The sequence below is a fragment of the Opisthocomus hoazin genome, chromosome 10 (genome assembly GCF_030867145.1).
Source record: "Opisthocomus hoazin isolate bOpiHoa1 chromosome 10, bOpiHoa1.hap1, whole genome shotgun sequence".
Lineage (NCBI taxonomy): Eukaryota > Metazoa > Chordata > Aves > Opisthocomiformes > Opisthocomidae > Opisthocomus > Opisthocomus hoazin.
Window position 1 is genome coordinate 23,265,710 of NC_134423.1, and position 21,899 is coordinate 23,287,608.

The 21,899-nt window shown below is 45.5% G+C and overlaps 1 protein-coding gene across 7 annotated transcripts in view; it reads right to left on the reverse strand.

Moving 5' to 3' along the window:
• Positions 1–3,765: 3,765 nt before the first annotated feature.
• The window catches only part of ARNT2 (aryl hydrocarbon receptor nuclear translocator 2), a 106,135-nt gene continuing 88,001 nt past the window's right edge, over positions 3,766–21,899 (reverse strand). For 6 of the 7 annotated variants that reach the window (XM_075431477.1, XM_075431479.1, XM_075431480.1 and 3 more), the window contains 5 exons: positions 18,159–18,258; positions 15,743–15,881; positions 13,446–13,611; positions 10,763–10,899; positions 3,766–8,309 (listed from right to left, as the gene is read on the reverse strand). In XM_075431477.1, coding sequence (XP_075287592.1) covers positions 8,211–8,309; positions 10,763–10,899; positions 13,446–13,611; positions 15,743–15,881; positions 18,159–18,258 — 641 coding nt within the window. In that variant the 3' untranslated portion in view covers positions 3,766–8,210. The remainder of the gene's footprint in view (positions 8,310–10,762; positions 10,900–13,445; positions 13,612–15,742; positions 15,882–18,158; positions 18,259–21,899) is intronic. The other variant, XM_075431475.1, reaches the window with a different exon arrangement.

The following is a 21,899-nucleotide window of genomic DNA, read 5'->3' on the forward strand; positions in this document are numbered from 1 at the left end:
GAAATGATTAAAGCGACAACTTCCATTGACTCCCCGCTGAGGTCTCTGACCTTAAATCACGGAGGTCACAAAAAATATGTTAAGAATCTGGATAAACTCCAATTCAGAACCCCTTTGGATTCAGCGTCTCTCTGCAGCGGGGGCATCGATATGACTTAAAGGAAGCGCAGACTTTACAAGTCACTCAATAATTAAAAGTTGTCAGAGGAATTTCACCAATTTCAGTGCATACCTTTTTCTTTCCTCAACCCCACCAAATGCATTTTTTTAAAAGGCAACAGAAAACGTAAGCACTTCAACTTAACAGGGTCCCAGTTCTGCAAGTTCTTCAGAAAGCTGTAACCCTCCAGCTTCAGGGCTGCATAGAATAAAATCATGACACTTTCCAGTTGAAGGGTTTGACATTTTTCCACCCTGCATCAGGACAGATGTAAACAGTCCATGTTTGAGCTCCTTGGGTGCAATGACAAAGACCCCTTCCTACGCCACTGAGTAAATCATCGGGCAAGAACGTTTTCTGACTACACAAGACAACCACGATGACACATGTGCTTGGTACTAAACGAAGAGGCCACGATTAGCTGATTCTGTGTAAAATCAGCGTCCAAACCCAGATTTTCTTTTACCATTGCATAATTTGTTGCATTTTGAAGGCTCTTTTGGGCTTCTCTTGTGAAGGAAGGATGCAGACCATGCCGGGGGCAAGCAGACTGCACCTCTCCCTCGCACCCACAGAGCAGCCCAGATGCCCTCAAGCAACCCTGAATTGTCACACAGAGCTCTCTGCGCTCTCTTAGTGGCTGGAGAAGGCGGCAGGAGGTAACAGAGGAAGGATGGGACATACCTACCAAGAGTCCTATTTTAGAATAAAAAATAATTTAATTCTTCAGTCACCAGCATTGCATGGTGTTGCCTCCTGATGTCTTTTGCTCAGAATTACACAAACCAGAAGCGCAGCCGTGACATTTGTAGGAGTGAGTGTGATTTACCCCAAGGAAGGAACCCCACAGCATTGACATCTGCTCTGTGAGTCATCCCTCACCCTGAGCCTTCACACACATTTGGCCCTGGACAAGCTGAAATTCCATGCAACGAGGGAAACCAGGGAGAGGAGGGCTGCTTTTGTGATAAATCCCACAGCACAAATTCCTTCGCTAAGTGGAAAGTATTACAGTCCCACCGTCGCCTCCCGCCACGTGCGCTGCAGAGAAGACAGTGTGGGCTGGGGGTGCGTGTGCCAGGGCAGCATTTTCTCTTGTGTGGTATTTAGCAAAGTGGAGGTCTCAAAACTACAAAGCAAGCAGCAGCTTAGGCCTTCAGAATGTTTGCTCCTCATTGATAATGGGTCTGTCTGGCCAGTAAATCCAGCGTTAAGTGGAAGATAACTACATTGTGACTTTATTTGGCAGCCCAAAGCTGCCCGCCATGGGGGCCACAGGTGGACCGGCTGCGGGCTCCCCGGGAAGGGCCATCGCCCACAGCAACCCAGCAGCGACGGCGTCTGGAGAAGGCTCTGTCTGCTGGACAACAGGTAGTGTACAAAGCAGTGCAACGCCGCAGTGCTGCTATGCTCAAGTCCTCTTATTCTTAAAACCATTTCAGGCATTTCAAGCCTCACCTTCTCAGCAGAGAGGAGGAACTTGCGGTCTGTAAGAGGTGGCAGCACGCCGAAGCGTCGGGCGATTTGGTCTTCTCTGCCAGGGTGCCTGCGCTGGGGCGGGTCTCCACGCCGCGGCCGGGGCCTTCTGCAGCTCCGCAGAGGTGTGCCTGCGTGGTTGTAGTTACAGCTCGGCGCAGACAGCTGCTGCGTTTCTGTCTGCAAGAGCAGTGGCGACTGCACTCCAGCACGGCTGCACCTTCCCTGTGCGAACCTTGGGTTGAGATTTTTTCAGCTGGGTCCCAAATGGCACATTTTGTATATCAGTATTTAGCGCCGGTCTGTAATTAGCAGATAATTTTTTCCAGAGCTAATGAAAAGATGCCCCAGCAATCTCTGGATCTGCTCCCAAACCCATTAATACGGTTCAAGTGATTCCGTTTTATTCTATGTGGGCCAGACCAAGCAGTTTGAAGAAAGGTGCTGCCAAGTATTTCCAATCAGGAATATGCTGAAATCTGGTGAAAAAGGATGGAAGAATTCATCCTCTATCTGCCCCTGTTAAATCCAACTTGGAGAGAAACTGGGAAAATTTAATGAGTAATACTTCCTGAACTATGATGGTATATTGGTGGAAATGTGGCTAGGAATTAGCTCCCCTGGAAAAACTAAGAAAAATATATTTCTGTCATCATAATGAAGCCTTAAGCTGTTGTTATTAGTCATTAGTGCCTCTTTATAGAGCCAAAGATGATAAATGTGGGGACACGGCGAGCCTCAACTCCATTTCTTCCCTGCGCACCAGCCTTCGTGTGTGGATTCCTACGACAGTGTCCTGCCATGCCGAGCTGCGGCGACTGCTTGTCACCAAACCTTTGGCTCCATTTCACATCCAGTATCATTAAATCTGGAGTCAATACCAAAATTAATAGGTCCCAGCACTTTCACACCCAGCTGTCACCCCGGTGCCCAGAAGCACACTTGATTTGGCATCTGAGAGCACAGCTTGACGATGGCCAATGTGAAAGGAGCGCTCGGAGGGATCCTAAACCAGCCCAAGCACGCCGTACTCTGCTAGCATCGGAGCAACACCCGTCCTGTGTGCGCCTTTCCGTTTGGGTAACGTTCTTGCTAAGCAACTACGAGCCTATTAAAATGCACCGAAAAAGCACCGAACAGCTGCCGTGATGAAGTTACGCTGCATTTCCAACTGGGGCTCATGGTCCGGGGCGCATCCATCCCGCAAAGATGTTCACAAGTGTCTGGGGAAACGCCGGGAGAACATCACTTTGCCGAAAAAACAATCTTCACAGCAAAACAGCACAAATGGAACATTTTCCCTGACCAGGCTCCCTCTTTGGGATGAGCGCTCGGCGAGTGGAGCCCGACAGAGGCAGTGGGCCGGGCAGCTGCATCCGATTCTGCAGATCCCGGCGCCGCGCTCGGGCTTCCCACCGGTCCCGGCAGAGCCCACGTCTGCCCTGAGCAGGGGGCACGGGCTGGGGAGCCACCACCCACCCCACGCCGAGAGCACAGCGTCTGCAGCTCCTGCCGGGGCCCAGTCAGCGGCTTTCTGGGGTTATAAGCAAGGAGAATCCTGCTCACAAACCATCAAGTCAAGAAAGAAATACAGTATAAAAACAACGAAGAACCACTGTGAAAGGCAAATGCACTTGACATAAGAAAGTCTGAAAAGGTCACCAGGATGTTTGTGGGAAGGATACAAGTATTTTTTAACTCTGAACAAAGGGACCAAAAGGTGAATAAAGGAACCACTGTGTTACCACCCCAGGCAGGGAATAAAAATTCCCCCAAGACTATGAATTAATTCTAAACCAACTGTGCTGTACTGAAGCCCTCCGCAATACGGACACCGACCCGCACACCTCAGCGCCGGCAGCAGAGCGGGGCTGTTAATGAACGTTGTCCTGGAACTTCTTTTAAAAGCCGAGCTCTCAAACTCCCATTCCTCTCCCGCTCCCTCGACAGCCTTTGTAGAAGACAGATAAAAGGGGAACTTCCCGTCCATGACCACACAGCGGAGGAGGAGATTTCAAAGACAAAGATCAATGCCTTTGGCAGGAATCTTGTAATTCAGGGTTATTTCCTACCTGATGATTCCCAACAGCATATCTTATTTATTTACAGACAGACAGGAATTAACAACAGCTCATGACATTTTTATTTTAATGAAATTTAAAAAGGCAGTTATTAGTTATACATACACACAACTGATTCTGTACTTGTTAGTCATAAATATAGAACATTCAGAAGTACAAAATACACTTTATCCACAGCACAATTTCACATCAATATGAAGAGTTTAAACAGATAAGTAACCAAGCGCCTCACAATGACAGAAGCCCATTTTTGGAGTTGTTTTCTTTTTCTTTTCTCAGTTTGTTTTTTTTTTTAAAAGACCATTAATCTACATAAAGTAATCAGTGCCCAAAGTCATCAGTTCCACAAAATGCACTCTGCTTTAGAGTAGGAAAAGACTGACCCTTTAAAGACAATTAGATGCCCCCACCTTTACTTTGCTCCATTAACAGAAACAAAACCAAGCCCGCATTCTCCTCTTCTCACAGCTAACAACTGTGAAAAATGGGACTCTGGCAAAAATCACCTGAAGCCAAACTTGAGCGCTGCCAGGAAAAGTGAAAATATCTGAGCTAGAAATTAGTCCACTCGATACCTTGCAAACCAAGAGCAACAGCAGTATGACACTGATAAGGCATTAATGACAAAATGGCTGTATTATTCTCGAAAAAAGAGTACACCTATGTATAAAAATATATGCCATAGCAATTGGGTAAATCCAACACTATTTAACGCTGTGCCAGAAGTAATTAAGAGTTAAAAAGGCAGTACTGCAAGAAGTATTTACAGTTTCACACTGTATTTCAAAAAAAAAAAAAAAGGCAAAGCAGCTACAAATGGAGCTCTCTGGTTAAAGCGTCACCGTAGGTACTGCCAGTAGCACTTGTTACAAGTCATGTGACGGAGGCCCTCTTGTTAAACAGGGTTGCTTGCCTGAATAAATGAGTGTCAATATTTCAGTATCTCAGATCTTCTACATGCCTGCTCATTGAAATAACTCACCCAGACTACTACTATCTGCAGTTGCTTGCTCCATCAGTTTAAAACCCCAAAGATTCAGTTTCAAGAAACCCTGTGTTTGCAACACAGTTTGAGCAGAAATCACAGCTTTATTTCCAGCTTAAAAACCACTAAAGAAACGAGAAATCCGCCACCTGTGAAATTCTGGAAACCGGCAGCCACAGCGCCAGCGAAGCTACACCAACGGCACGTAACAGAAGTGCCAGCATTCCGAATGCACTGCGTAACTTCACCTGTAGGATAAGGAAGTTGCTCTAGTAACGAAACACGCGACAAAAAGATACAGCACAGCCACTGCTACGCAGCTTTTTTGGCCACAAGAGCTGGATGGGGGCCGCGTCGGCGGAGCAAACCCCTGGCCGGCGGCAGCAGACGATGCGGGACGCCCAGCAGCCGCAGCACCCCGGGACTCGCTCCTCCACTCGGCCGGAAGCGCGGAGCTGCCAAACGTTCAGCTCGTGGAGCGAACACCGAGAAGAAAGCGCTGGCTCGGGATGGCAGAACGGAAACGGGGGGATGACAACGGCTCGCAGGGAAAACCCCAGCCTGGCGCTAGCTGGGCCGCCCCTCCGCAGAGCAGCAGCCCCTCTGCCAGCCCGGCAGGCAGGAGCAGTCCGCGGGGTGAGCAGCAGGCCATGCGCCGATCCCTCTGGCATATTGGCTTCAGAAAAATAACACTGCATTTAAAAAGTGGTCAACAAAAAAAAGAGAGATGTGCTTGAAATTCTGCTAACAGTGCGCTTCTAACTGCACAACCGAACTCCGTACACCAGAAGGCTTCTACAGTAGCATAAAACCCAGGACACGCTACAGAAGTTACCATCACTGATGTTAGGAGAGAGACAATTAATTTAAGAAACTTATTTTTAGATTATATTCAGAAACAAAAGTAAATTATGAATACACTCCGAGCAGTTTGTTGGGTAAAATAGAACAGAGGAAGAGCATTTTTTCCAATTCATTTTTCATTTTACGGAGAAATTTTTAAAAAATTTTAGAAGAACTGACGTTTATCACGCCAAGTGTCTTCTGTGCAGAGACACGACCTGCCCAGCTGCTGCTCTCTCCCTCGCGACGACCCCTTCTCACAGCAGGCCCCGCCGCACAGACGCCAAGCCCCTCGCTCCAGCCGGCGCAGCGCCCAGGCACCCTGCACAGACACCGAGGAATTTCATTCCAGGACAGCAGAGCTTTGCTCGTCTAATTCAGCGAGGAGTCCCTCGTCTGAGTGGCGAGAGAGGAAAGGGAGAAGGCCCCAAGAGAATAAAATCCATATATTCAAAAGAATAGTGCATAAGCGCATGGCTTGCTCCCCTAAGAAGGTATTTTCCCAGTCTCTGGGAGAGAAGAAACACGAGTTTTTTCATTTGTTCTCAGTGTGATTTTGGTGAGGCAAGTACAGACCAGGAGATCTGAGGCCTCTCCAGTACTGTACCTAGAGAGATAAACAAAATTCCTAAAAAAAGAGTCCCTAGCCCCACTTGCACAAAGGGTAAGAGACTGGTCCCAGATTTAGCAAGAGGAACAGCAGGAAGGACTCTTCCTGGCTACTGAAAACTACATGCTGTTCTCGGAGCAGGCTGGGAAAGGGAAGCCAGATGGGACCACCACCACAGAGTTAACCGCCATGGCTGCGTCCCTGGGTCGTGCCCGCTGCAGCCCAGCTGCCTGCACTGCTCATCAGCACGAAACCCGTGCGGGCAGAGCAGGAGCCTTCCTGCTTTTCAGGGTACCTGGCACGAGGGACTGCAGCGATGTGCAGAGGCACCCGCAATTCAAGAGGAGCTACAAGGCGGCAGACCTTAGCGCTGCGAGGTCTACGAACTGCTGGGGACATTGAGAACTTCCTGATGGGGGCTATGCCCTGGGGTTGCTCTTCAAGGTCCACGATGGCCCCTGAATATGCAAAGGGTGAGGGAAGCTGCCCCCTTCCTCCTCTGAAAGGCTGACTGCCACCGTCCATCCAACCTCAAAGGCTAGGACCAGCCTACACGCAGGGACTCTGGGCTCCTTGTCCATCGTGAGTGACTCCTCCTCCTCCCATCCCAGAAGAAACGATCTGGATAAAAACGTTGCCCTTACAACTTGACCTCTGTAACTCGTCGTGCATATGAAATGCTGAATAAAAAACTTCCTACCGCATTTCTCATGAAGACATATGGTAGGTGACTCGCCCAAGAGGAAGGTGATTAACTTACCTCTGCGGAAATGCATGTAGCATTCAGAACAGTCAAGAGCCCTCAACATACTTGGTAAGCTGAAAATCCCATATTGAACAGAATAGGGTTAACAGGGTTTAACAGAAGTGATTGCTTGGGAATCCAAGCACAAATTCAAGTTATCGCTGTGTACGCAGTGGACAGCAGTCCAACCGATATCTATTACCAACTCACTCTAAAAAAAGTTACACACTACAAAACCATCTCACTGCTTGCAGCAAATGAGCTTGAATGATTTCCTAGTAACAGGCCACCACCTTGCACTGTTAAAATGTGAGGTTTCACAGTATAAAAAAGTACTTCACAGAAAGGAAATGCAGCTAATATAGAAAATGCAATCTTGATGCGTTTACAGTCATTTTTTACGAGGCAGTATTTTTGGGAAAGCAAGAACAATAGAAATTAAAGCAGCCAGTGAGAAATGTATAGAGTTATAGGCCTCAATTCAGTGCAAAACCAGACTAATAGCTTATGTAAGTAAATGTTTGTTCTGAATAGAGAACCACCTGAATTAAAAGTAAGAACACCCATGTAAAGTGATAGAGACCCCCACAATATCCAGATCCTCCACAGACATCGTCAACCTTTTGAGTACACTCCAGAATGGACCCTTTGTAAAGGCAAAAGAAACCAGTACAGGAAATCACTTTGTACAGCACAAGATATACATAAAGTACCAAAATGTACACACATTCAAGTTTAAGTTAGAAAAGGTGGAGCTGAATCTTCTGGTGAGAGAGGCCTACATTACGTTGCTTAATCTCACATTTAAAGTGGCCTAAAAACTACAAGAATCAAAGAAAACAGAATATTGTGTCTGCTTCCAGAAACTTAAGCTTTAAGCAAGGCATCGAAATTGAGCGGTAGGCACTGTAACAAGACACTACCTTACCTTTTCTCTGTTAGTCTTTGTTACTTTGTTATCTATTTAAAAATTACCATTCAAATGAAATATCAGGTATCATTCACATTCAAATATTTAAGACTCAGAGATTTTTTTTTTTTTTAATCAAGCAAAGTTTTTCATCTCTGAGGTAGATGACAATAAAATAAAAAAAAAAAGGAGCTGTCAATGAACACTAACAAGTGCTGGGGCTCCTCTGCCGGCACTGACGCACTGCAAGGAGGAGAGAGCAAGCCCTACACCACTATCTGAAACATGAGAAACGTGTCTTCTGGTTTAGTAGCTTCTACAGAAATGCAACACAGAAAAAGCAGAGCCAAAATTACACTGAAATGGCCTTGGAGAAGAACTTCCACTTCTGCTTCGCAAGCTACTCAGAAAATGGTGGAAACATGCCCAGGTCAGCAAAATCTTCAATGTTGTAATTGCCAGTACCCTGCGTCGGATCGCCCGGCATTGGCAGCATGTCCTGCACGATAAGGAAAAATCAAAGTGAAGTGTCACTTGCTAGCATGTTATCCAGACACAAACTGTTTCCTGTTCATCTTCTCAGCGTAAAACCAGGAAAGGCCAAAGGCTACATAAACAAGGCGAAAACCAGACCTGTGCAGGGGGCTGGGCTAAGGTTTATGTCCTACTTCGGCTTTGCCGGAGCGTTTCTGAACGGGAGGTGGGACTTTAGCAGGGCAGAAGTTTTGGATTGCTCCTCTGCATAAGGCACGTTTGAGCTGCCCCGTACTCCTCCCAAGCTGAACCAGCCCCCCTCGGAATGGGTAGCTACACATGCAGAGAGGCAAACTCTCTGGTTTTACTCTGTGGGAAGGATTCAACATCTCACACACTCCTGCACCCTACAGAAAGGATGGGTTTGGGGAGGGTCTCACCTCCTCACCAGCGCTCTGGAAGTGAACATATTACTGCTCCTCATCCTCTGAGGAACACTACAGACTGGACACCCACCCCAGCTAACGAGGTGCCCAAGCAGCCTTCATGCATGTTTACAAAGGCAGAGGAAGTAGCAGGAACTTCTCAGGAGAAATGGGATTTCATGGTAATTGCTCCCACGTGTCTTCAGCCAAGTGAGGTCCCTGCAGGAGGCTTCAAAAAACACTCAACCTTTCCTCTCAGCCGGAGACCGAAGCCACAGGGAAAAGATATCCCTTGCTGAGAAAACCAGAGCGTATGCTTGCTTTTCCCATCAGTCCTTACAATAATAAGCTCTTACTGCAAAGCCAAGTTTTGCCAAGGATGGCTCATTATTCTTACAATAAACCAATATCTAAAGAGCAAATAAGAAAGGTCACAGGATCTGCTCTGTGCAGGAATAACTACTGAGAGCTGCTGTGTACTGAGAAGTTACCCCAAAATAAAGACAGATTAAAATCAATCTGAGGTCTCTATAGCATCCCTGTTGATGGTGGTAAAGGAGGCTGTGAACACAACCAGCAGTTTCTCTGCTGCCAGAGTCAGCCTTAAATTTTCTGACCAAAACTTGCACTTATTTTATGTTTTCCCACGTTCTTCTGCAGCCAAGAGGAAGTTGTAGATGCCCCCGCCTGTTATAATTTCCATGTCTGAAGGCATTTCTGCTACTGAGACCTCTGAGACACGGTCTCCTCAGGTGCAGACCTGGCAGGGCAGCTCCCCTCTTTACTCTGCCTCTCTCCTTATGTCCAGCTAACACAGGGCTGGCTTCAGGCTCAAACAGTCCAAGCAGCTTCTTGCTGGCCTCTGAACTGAGCTCGTCCAAGTTTCCCGTCACATCCAGCTATTATCCCAGTTCCCTCCAAATGCACAGTCACCTCCAAGAGCTCTGCAGGTGAGCCCAGTTCTCCCTTTCTCCCTTGGCCCTCCTTACCACTAATTTCCTAAGATGTCCACCGGGACACAGTGCTTGCCCGAGACACAGGCACGGTGCCTGGAGCCCTGTGTCTCTGCGGGCCATCGAACCACGCTGCCACCAGCTCCACCGGAATTACCCTGGACATGCTCTTGGGTTAAAGTACGTGCAAAGTGATTAAACTTCGCTAACAGAGAGAGACGCCACAGATTAATCTTGCCAGCGCCACGGGGTGGGAGCGTGCAGACAGGTAGTTATCCCAGATGTAGTCATGTTATTTGTTCCTCGTTAAGCAATGGTTTGTTCACACAGGAATATTTTCAGGCTAAGGTCTCTTCTGCAGCGCTCCTGCAAGCAGCTGAGCACCAGCCCAGTCTTGCAGGTGAATTTACTTTCTAAAAGATAATGAGTGCCCCACTTCTAAACCTTGCTTGGGGCTTGAACTGTCTTTTCTGCACTTATCTGCATTGTTTTGTTGCAAACTGTCTTCTTGATCTACTTTAAAAACAAGTTATACAAGGACAGAGATTTTATTAGTTAACTCTTAAAGTCCCACTCCATCTCAGCGAAGGCCCAAAATTACACTTAATATGACAAAATCAGGTAATTGAAGATGATTGTTTACCAGCTATCTGATATCTGACTGGGTTTAACCTTAAAAAATTATTGGCCAGTATCTTCTATGCAGTATCAGACTCCTCTCCTGCCTGAGCTATCAAAGAGAATTACATTGATGTCTAATTGGACTTAACTGAGACTTCAGAGGCCAGTACCAGGATAAGAAAGACACTCTATCTGGGACTATTTGATGGCTTCCCTGCAAAACGCACAAGTTCTAAGTATAGGGTGCAAAGCGAAGGGAAAACGCATTTTAAATCAGCATATACTCTGTTCTTGTCAGAAAACAAAACCATCTCAGCTGTAGCTAATGCCAGCTAATAGCAGTGCAAACCTACGGCAGCACGCAGCAAGAGGTAATGGCTCCAGGCTCTGCCAGCACCCTGGTCATCGAGGGCCACGGTTCCTCAGCTCAGCAGGGAGAGGCCACGAAAGGGCCTTGGGGCTCCCTGAACTCTCCTCACCTGGAACACCTCGGTCTGACTGGGCTGCGGGTGCGAATGCTGGTCGCCACTTTGCTGGTTGTGATGTTGGCTCTGCCACTGGGACCAGACTTCGGAAGGTCTCCCCTGGAACTGGCTGCTGCTCTGCCCACCTTCAGCTGGACGGGGGGAGAAAGGGCAGAAGTCAGTGAGCAGCTCCTTCAAAATGCCTGCCTGCTTTTGAGGCTTCATCCACCAACGCCCGTGTCAGAAACAAGGCCTTGACTGCCAGCCAGCCCTGTAGGGTGAAGCCAAAGGGAGTTTCAGCCCGGACTGCAGGATGGGAGCCAACCCCAGAGCAAAGCTCGCAGCAAATCGCACAGTGACACCACAAGCCAGGCACTGGAAGACAAGTTTTCAAGCATGCTCCCCCCTCCCCCTTTTTATTTAGTCACAAAGAAGGAATATTGGCCATTTCACTTAAAAAACAAACTGCATCTTCTGAATGCTCTTTCTCTTTGGAAGACTCATTCTTGCAGAGCAGTGGGTGCAGGGTTACCGACTCATCTAAGCAGCACGTTTTCCGATTTTGTGAGCAGATGTAAAAACAGTAAGATCAACAGACAACAGCCCTGCTGAATTAAATGCAGACATTGCTGTATTAAATGCAGAACGTTGTTTGCTGGACTATTTTGTCCTCCAATATTACAGCTGCAAAATGATTTATTTAACATGCATCTTACAGCAAATTATTATCCTGTTCATATGGTGATGGTTTCTTAAAAGTCTGAGGCCATTTAAATTCCACAGAGTAACGTGAACAGCAAGGTTTTATGGTAAATACACTTAGAACGATGATTTTAGGGAGATGGGTTTCTTCTAAATAGTCTACCAGAAACAAACATGATGCCACACACATTAATTTGGTCACCTATTACACATGCACTTTTCATGGGCACAGCCACAGATCACACTTAAGCTGGACTCTTTTTACCCTGTATTTCTAGAGACTGGCCCCAAATGTTTAAAATTTGTAAGTAATTGAAGGAAAATTATCCAAAATGCCTCCTTCTAAGAATCAGAATTTTAGAAAGCTTGGCACCAGGCTTATGCTCCTCCTCCAAACTTTTTTTCCTGTTTTTTTCCTATATAACAACTCCTGGTTTTGCCTCTTTTTCCCTCACTGCAGAGAACCAAGCTGGGTAGATCAGGTTCTCTGCCAAGGATGCCAAATTGCCCGTGCCAACCTTCCACACGGGTGCTACGTCAGGTGTCCGAGAGCCAGACTGGATCACGTCAAACCAGTCACTACTCACAGTCATGGCTTCAGAAAATACAGAAACATGTGCTTAATCCAGTCCTTCTGGCTACCAGCTAAACCATGCAAAACAGTTAAAGTGAACATTTTACAGGAAAGTAAACAGGCTGCAGTGATGTATTTCTATCACGTCTGAAGTAGGTAATTACAGCTCTTCCCTTACTGACATTACCACAACCAGTAATTCAGCTGACTCAGAAACCCTGCAGCCATTTCATGGGTCAAAACAAAATTCATCTAAGTTACTCTTTAAAAGAAAGCTGCGAGTTTTGGGGTTTGTTTTGGTGTTTGGGGTTTTTTTTTTTCAGAACAAGATAGTGAAATTAACTCAGTAAGGCAAATGATGCTTCTTTTCAGCAAAATGGTTACTGCCAGCCAGAGGTTCAAGACATTTGTCTCTGTGTTATTAATAGTATCCAAACTGATGTAGGTCAGGAAATGTTTCTCATTAGGTGAAAGGGTTCTTGCCAAGTAGCTTAGGCCTGAAATACAAGGCTGTCTCATAAACAAATGCACAAAGCGCGGTGGAAATGGAGGCACGAATAAGCTCTGTGGGCAGAGCTCCGTCTCCGTGCAGTTTTTCTAGGCAGCGCCGCGCAGGTCTGTGCTCCGTGAGGCTGATCTGCAACAGATCTGCCCTGAGTCTGTTCTCAAGGGACCAGAGCAAAACGGCACGCATTAGCACACTGCTACCTGTGCTTTTTGGAATTGCACATTGTTACCGGCCAGCAACATTTTTCCTGGACTCTATGTGTGTTTATCAGTGATGGATTCGAAATTTTTTTAATGTGGAGTATTAATCTGCTGGTGGAGTGCAAAAAACTTACCAAGGGGTCACCCACTGGGTCATAGTCTGAAAGCCACTAAATTAGCATGTAATAGGAAAAGAAAACCACTTCAAAACATGGCACCTACTCTGATGAGGTTAGTAGTAGTTGGGGTACAAAAAAATCCTGTCTCCAGCCAAACTCCAACAAGCCATCTCTGGGCAAGAGGACAGCAGCATGCAGTCAGGGAAGGTGAAAAATGAAAAGAATGTAAATTTGTGCCATTTAAGTGTTCTCCTGAGAAGTGAAAAGAAATTGAACCTGCTGACCATAATCTGGGAGGACGTGTAGTACTAGTGATGTAAGGAACTTCCTGACACCATTTACTGGCAGCAGGAGGAAAGCCCTCCTACCATAAAATGTCACAACATTCTGAAGTGTGTTGTGTGTGGAGGAGAAGCAGCACGGAGGGAACAGGTCATCTCGGTCCACTCTGTCAACAGGAGAAAGCAAAACCCTCTCAGCCCCTGGGCTTCCCAACTGACCCACCGAAATAATAGGTTGGAGGATTTTTAATGACGTTAATGCTGGAGAGTTTCATTTTTCTGTGCGTTTCTGTGTTATGGCATTTAGAACTTACCAAACCCGGCACTTCGGTTTGCTAAGCTAGAGTAGGCATTCCCACTCGGAGAAGAGGTGGCTGGGCTGGAAAGGGGGCTGTATGACGACGGATCGGCTGGATAGGTGTGACTTGTTCCAATCCCAAAGGGAGATGATTGAGCCTTGCCAGACTGAGATGGAATTTGCTGAAGAATAAGGGGTAAGAGAAAGAAATGAGTTTTATTGTTGAGGAACAGCACAGCAGGCTCACTTTTTAACAATGTAAAGTAAGGACTAAATAACCTCTGCAGATGTGAACAGGCATGTTATTCCTGTCTCAGCCATGTTTCATCTCTGTCGAAGTCAACTTATTGCTGCATAAGGAACACAACAGACTATAAACCAACACTTCCAGCTCTCCCGCTAATTAACTCGCACGTACTCAATATCCGAGCTACTTGGAAGAACATGACTTCCTTCACCTCTATTACAAGGATTAATCTCAAATTGAACAGGTATAAAGAATTCACCTTTATCTGCCAGGTGTTTTCATTTTGCAGTGCCACAGTAAAATCACGGCTATCTGAATGTCTTGCAGCACATATGCAGTTCTCAGATGACCAGTCTCCAGCACTTAGGGGTAAATGGTCAAAGAAGTTCCAAAGCTAATGAGCTGCTTTCTCTCCCTGCCTAAGAAGCACAGGCAGCAACATTATTTTGCCTTGTAAAAGGCTTGGGAAGGACTGTGAATCACCAGCCCTTGGGAAGACAGAAGAAACAGCCTAACTTTGCTTTAACCGGGTAGCTGAGTTAATTGAGGGGTATTAAAAACCACTTTGCTGTCATTTTCATCTACATAATGGCTTCGTCATAGGATCTGCAAGAATGTTACAGAAATGATTACACACTACAAGCCTGCTTTGAAACATGCACAACATGTACACTGAGACTAAGCCAGGTGAAGTGTCTCCTCCAAAGTCATGTGCTACAGCAAGGTATATTGCTACAGACAGAATCTGCTTACAAACCAAATCCAGCGGTCCCAAGAAAAACTCACTGCCTAACCAATTCCACGAATAGAAATTAAAGGTGATTACATCTCTGGATACTTCTAATGATGTGAGCTGTTATTTGCAATCAATGCATGCCAGTGAAGCTGTTCTCTTGGACAAACACAGGGGAGCTGCGGGAGGAGAACAGATCCCAACAGGCACATAACATGGTGAAGACCCTATTAAGACTATTAAGTCTTCAGCTCCATTCCAAGCTAAGAAATTGTACATATCTAAAGCTTTCCACAATGACGGTGAGGGCATGACATGGCACTTCTGCAAGGCTTAACTCTATTTTACTTTATTTACGATGGCTGAATGAATTCCCATTTCCCTACACTCACACACAAACTCTGTTGACTTGGACAGAATTTGGACAGTAAGAGGGATAAGTTTTTTTCATTCATTTTTAGCATCCTCCATATAATTAAAGTTTAATGTTACGACTGGATTTCATTAAACAGGTGTGACAGTAACCATGGCACACTGAGGGCTGGGAAGAATCAGTGATTAATGTGGAAACAATTCAGTTACCGAAAAAGTATTTAGTGCCTGCCCCAACATACCACTCTATCCTCCCAAACAATGGAAAGTCAAGAGTGATTAAGACCAACATTAATTATAGATCAAATGTGACTATTTTGCATTCTTTGTCTTTAACAGAGTTTCAAAACATGTTTTTTTATCGTTACACAGAGCAAGAGGTGATTTCTGGGCTAACCTTGCCAAGCGCAGGGCATCTGATGGAGGGATGCGCTGCTTTCTCAGCACACAACATGGTGTGAGCTACGCTGGGCAGTGCTAACAGGGGGGCAAGAGGCTAATTGGCCTCTGCTCTGAATTCATGCCTGGCTTTGAATGTGCCCCTTTCTTCTAATATTGCTCACTGTGGGTAACATCGCTGTGTGCCAGGCCTTGGCCCAAGCAAGATTCAATGCACGGCTGAATACTAAAGCCTAACAGCTGTCCTCTTCTGTTTCATTCAGGGCACATTTAAAAACAAGTGCAGGACCAAGACCTTCCACTGAGATTTATGTCAGCGTAGTGACTGCCACTGTTACAAACACTGTTACAAACTAAATGTAGTTTCGCACAGGGCAGCTGTCTCAAATTACTGTAACCTGCCAAGGAACAGAACTGGGGGAAGGGATTTCTCTCCAACCACAAATAATAATGACAAAGTACATTAATCATGTTACAAATGGGCTTTACTAATTCTTCTGTAAAAAGCACAGAGATTGCAAATCATTAATGACCATGAAAATCAAACACCTTTAATCAATACCTGTCCTGGAAACGGTGGGCGACTTCCTGTCCAGGCAACCTGACTCTGATTGAGCTGCCGAGATATCTGCGTCAGATTCTGGCCTGTTGATGAAGACGACTGGATGTCGTTCACACCAGGCACATGGACCACAGATGAACTAAAGGAACAGAAACAGTGCCTTATTTGTTGGATAAATCCTCGATGCACAAATAGTATTACTGATATGGAAATTTTGATAATTACATTAAAACTAATTGTTCAATCTGTCTTAATAAAAAAAATTACTTAAAACCATCACAAAACTATGAAACATATTGGCATTTTAAAATGCCAGTTCAAATAGACACAAAGGGCAAAATTATTTTTAATTCTATAAACTCTTTGAAAGGGCTTGCAAGGATAAAATCTGTCTAACACAGTGCATAAACATTAAGCTCCATCCTATTTTAGTACCTAATGCACTAAAAAAACCTGCTTGCAGAGAGGACTCAGGCAGGTACTTAATTTTCAATTTGTACTTAAAGTCAACAGTATTCAAGCATTTGCTTGAATGCCATCCTAAATGAAGATGCATAAAAAGATGATACTTGTAAGTACTTCTTTGTTTGTTTCCTGCCTGGGAAATAAAGAAGTGCATGCTAATGTTAAAAATTTGAACTTTTAATTTCTATTTTCACCAACTGATGCTAAAAAAGAACCTGCAGTTACATAGCCAGGCAACAGAATAATCAAGACAAAAACTTAAACTAACGGAATAGCTTTGGAATTAAAAAAAAAAAAAAAAAGTATTTCCAAAGGAACTTGTTTCTGTTAGCTGTTTCCCAATTACTGAATTTCACTACATAGAAATTTCCCAGAAATTCCTAACTAGAAGGAAAATTTTACGAAGGACTGCTCCACTTTACCATTTTATTCTCGTGGAAGTCTTGAACAATTGAATCTATATCACCACACATTGTGAATGTGTTTGTATATATTTTTATATACAAGAATATAGATTTATTATTTTTACACATCATATATAAATGAATATAAATGAAGACACAACATATAAAAATGCTTTCACGCATCGACTGAAACAGCTTGTTCTTTTCTCCAATCTCTTCCCTATTGTCTGCTTTCACAATCATTTTACAGAGAAAGAAGAGAGCAGATTGGGAAAAGAAGTAAACAGGGCTGAGCAGAGAGGATGGAGGAATCTGAATCCTCCGAGAAGGCTGACAAAATCCCTCCCGGAGTGGTAAGCAAAACACGTCAGGCATGTGAATATGGGAGCTGTTATTCTGTCTTGCTTAAGCTGCCTAAAAGCAAAGGGTGTGTTTAGAAATTCCTTGTAGTGCTTGCTTTCTATTTTTTTTAATTTTATTTTTATTTTTTACTACCACAGAGTCTCCGAAGAGGGAAAAGTGGTCCAGAAAGTCCATCTAAATCCAGCTGAACTCGGAACAGCTGCTGGGAAGGGCTGGCCCGACTGCCAGCACCTTCTCAGCTGGACTGGTAAGTCCCATCGTCTACAGGGCTGCATCTGGCATACGTACTTTGAACCCTGCGAAACAGTGCCTAAAGTCTGCCCGGGCTCAGTGACCAAATGGACCAGCCTGGAGAGCATTCAGGGAGAACAGTTTGTCAAGGGTGGAAATGCTAGCAGATGTGTCATTACTTGATGTAATACAACAGCAGTAGGAAAAAAGCTATAGTTAAAACATCAGGAATTAACAAAGGCAATGAACAGAACACATGCCAGACCCCAAGATGGCAAGTCAATTATACAGTAACACACAATATCCAATTAAAAGACATTTTAATTTACTGTCATATACCTCCCCAAGTTATTCTTGGTTTTAATTTGACAAAACACACACATGAGGACTTTACTTCTCCTCACTGACACTATCAGCAATTATAACTTTAAGAACACATTGATTTAAATAAAATCATAGTTTGCAGATGTTTTCTAACACCTGGAACTGACACCCTCTGAATAAGAAAATCTTCCCTTTAATAAGGTGTCCACGCTGATGCCCTTCAGTGCAGCCATCAGCAGTACTGACAGCTGTAAGTGCAAAACAAATCTTTGCACCTTCCTAGGTTGGTTGAATGTTCCTCCGATCTCTGAGCCTGTCCCATCACCTCTCAGATTTATTTCCCTTTATGATCTGTTGCTGCTTATTAGCTTCATCCAATTACATCACTGCAGCAATAAGCACCTACTCACCAACCACTATTTTTAACAGAGATATCCAAATCTTCACAGCTTGTAAGCCTAGTCCCAGTGCTGAGACATCATGTACCACTGAAGTGTACAGGAAGCAAAGTTCCTTCATGTAAGGAAAGCCCTTGCACCTTAGGTTGATTTTGTTTCCACCAGATCAAAGGGTAACAGTCCCCCACGCTCAGACAGAAACTGAGACATTCAGGATCTGGACTACAGTACCTGAAAGTCTTCCCCGAATGTCCTGGCTGAAACGGGCTTCCCTGTGAGTAAAGCTGCTGGTTTCCTGCCGTGGATGCCGACGCCATCATTTTTTTATCTGCTACAAAACAAATCACAGAAAGAGAAATGTTTAGGGGATGAGAAAAGAAAGGCAAAATTATTTAATAGAGAATTGCAATGTACATACGCCGGAGGGATTTTTCTTTCCTTCTTAAAGATTTATGAAGAAGCCCTGTGGAACACATTAAAAACGGCACAAACGGGCTATATGGCAACTCGGTACGAAACGAGAGGCACAGCTGGTTCGTGTCTACTTCATACCCTCTTCCCAGGACGTACCTCATTAAAGCTATTGTTCGCATGGAACATAACGCTGGTACGAGCCCTCCAGCCACGCAGCCCTGGCCGTCTCTGTGCCCGCTGGAAGCTGCTCCCGACCACGCTGGCAGTGAGGGGGATGGGCAGCAGAGAGCGGCCCCGGCCGAGGCAGGGAGGGATGCGTGCGCGGGTCCCAGCTACAGACTGGGAAGGGGAACAAAGCTTTTCTGCAAGGAAGATGGGAGAGCCTGCCGGGGGGGAATGGAGGAATGCCACAGGGAACAGGCCTGGTCCGAAGCGGGTCTGACGCACGTGCACCCCTGTGGCCTGCCCGGGGTCCCCTCAGGCCAGGGTACCTCGCTGGCTCCAGAAGCAGGCCTCCAGGGTTGCTGCTGTCATTGCAGCCTCTGTGCACTGCGGTAGCGGCTGAGGGCCCACGCCTCGACGGGTTACACACCCCAAGGAATGGCATCAAAGAGCCCCCGTCCTATGTAGCTGACAGCCTGCTTCCCTCCGGGGCAGCTGGAGAAGAGCACCCAGCTCTGCCCAGCAGAGACCCAGACCCACCAGCCTGGGCCACCCAGCAGACCCTGCCTCCAGGTCGGTCTCGCAGGGGGCTGGAGGCACTTTGCTGTCTGCCAGACCTGTGCACCTGAGCTGCAGCAAGGCAACATGCTGGTCTCCCACGGATTTTGCTGTCCTGTATGTGGCTTGAGGGAGCCATGAAATAGGATGCAAGCATCCCAGTGGGGCGTAAGACAGACTAGTGTAGTGAGTAACATGCACATGGAGATGCCATTAACTTTTATAGTCCACTCTTAATGTGGCAACCGGAGATCAATCGCTAATTGAATGAAACGTGATCGGGTGAACGATGCCATTTGGTCCCTTAATTTAATTTTCCGGCACTGGATTATTCCAAAGTCCAGGGAAACCTCACTACTACTACTTATCTTAAAATAATTTAAAGGTCTGCTCCACCACCCTTTATTCACTTTCCTCATTTTCCCTTACTACCTCCAAGTGCAAAACACCCCACAACTCGCTGATGGCTTTGCAACTGCTTGTCACTACACACCTCTGACAGGCCTAGAAATCACGTCTGCCTCCTCATTTTCCCCTTCGCTCTTTTCAGATTCCCACTCATTTCACAAGATGCTTTCCTGGACACAAGGACCACTCAACTCACAAGTAATACAAGTATTTTTTAGTTTATCCAAGCTTTTAGAGACCTTGTGAGCATGGCTCATCGGAGGCCTCCAACACACACCAACTCTTCTGTTACCTAAATTCTTATTATGCTGCGTTCCTAACAAGAACCTAGGCTTGCCTTCCCAAAGGAAAAAGTAATCTCAAATTACCTCACAGGAGCTTCAGAGAAGGAGCACATATGCCACTGATGCAAGCTGTCATTGCTTTTCCTCTGCAATGTAGAAATTTGTAGACATTCATCACTGGCTACATATTGCCCAGCACAGACACCAAGTCTGGGCTGCAAACCTACGCTCTCATACAAAAAAAAAAACCCAAGGAGAAACAGGGACAAGGTCTAGAGAAGGCTGCATATGCAGCAGGAAGAACTGAGAATGGGTTGGGATATCTCTGAGAAAGACGGATGACTTTCCCTTTTTTTGCTGTAATGTCACTCTTGCATGAGATCTCCCATTTTCTAAGGCCACCCTTTACAGGAATACAAAATTCTCAGGGTTGGAAGAGAGTCAAAATCCTGCAGGTACTTTAGATAGCTGAGAACAACTCACCAGCAAAACTGAGAGTGCCCTAAATGAACTCCAATTCCTCAAGCGGAGCAGAGCTGCCATGGCAGCTACCAGGGTCTGTGCCGCAGGACAAGGCCAAGACAAAGGGAACGCTAAACTAATCACCAGCAGCCAAACTGGCTTTAAAATCTCTTTCCCAAGTTACTTCAAATGCTCTTTAGCTTCTGAATCTGTACCACATCTCTCCCAGCTGTATACCCACTCAGGACTTTACACGTTACTTCTCTGGTCTCACCTTTGGTACAGCACTGAAAACCTATTTTGTTTTGGTGTTCTACCTGCATCCTTAGACCTGTTTCTCGCTACACCCCATCACTGTACTGGTCATTGATATGCCCTTCTCCCAGCAGGACCAGTGTTTCTGCCTGTAGAACAAAGATCTCTGTAAGAACTGCATCATCCCGTGCTTCAAGGCACTTGCATGAATCTGTGAAGCCAGGCTTCCTCTCCCCAGTTTTGTTTTTTAATTATGTGTGGCCACTGCATGCAATTATGGCAACAATCTCCCTATGCCAAACCTGTATTTTTACAGAACTTTGCAGAGCATGAGATCGGGTATCAACATAATGCAAATGTCTTGCAGGCGGCACGCAGGTTTGTCAATATTGGTTTTGGACAGCGTATCTCTTCTCTAACTGTGAACCATCTCTTTTTATCATTCAGAGAAGACCTTGATCACAGCTCCCATGAGAAATTCAGACAGGCTGAATGTCCCAAAAAAAGCACAGCCTGTAAATTGATAAGAATGAAAAGAGAAATGGCATTTCCAAGAACATAACCTCACAGCTTGCTAGACCCTTAACACTGAACCATCCCCACAAACAGTTGAGAGTTGCCTGAAAAAGAGCCAATAAGGCAGCCAAAAAGCAAGATGTTCTTGCTTGGAAAAACATATTCTGGTGTTTAGGGTTGGAGTCTTGCTACCTTCTAATGGACCCCTTTTATGGCCTCAGTTGTTGACTTCACTGTTAGAGTAGACAGACAAGTATGAACAAGAATAACAGAGAAGTCCTAGCAACAGGAGGACAGAATATCCAGTCTATCCTGCAGTTACAATGCCTTCTCCATTCGAAAAGGCCAAGCCAGACATAAGAAACCAATGCAGTGAGGTCATCTCCCAACTCCCCTGGAGTCAAACCCTGTGGGTCGTTTCCTTCATGCACTGCGTGACACTTGCATGTTGATTTATTTAAAACAAATGTAAAAACTTCTCTTTTTCAGTGAGGACAGTTAAGAACAATAAACAATTAATGAGTTCTTCCATGAGCAGTGGAATTAATGAGCATGGTTTCCTACAGATATATTTCGGATGACCCCTTCAGCTGCCACTCTCCTCAATGACTTCTGCCTCTTAGGGCAACAGGCAGCGTAAGTTGGGGCTAGTTGAGTCACTCTGTCCGACTGACAAGTTGGATGCTACCTCTTAGGAAAGGGCTGGGAAATCCTTTGGTGAGGGCATTCACTAAGGGCTCTGTCCTCACAGTAATTCTCATGACATACAGAAGAATATACTATTTCTGAGACTCCCATCACCCTTTTAAGAACTTGCCAGAAGTTCAAAAACTGTCGGAAAAAGAGCAAGGACTCACCAACAGGTAACATAACTGGAGATGCCTCAACTGACCAGAAAACAAGTATATTATTA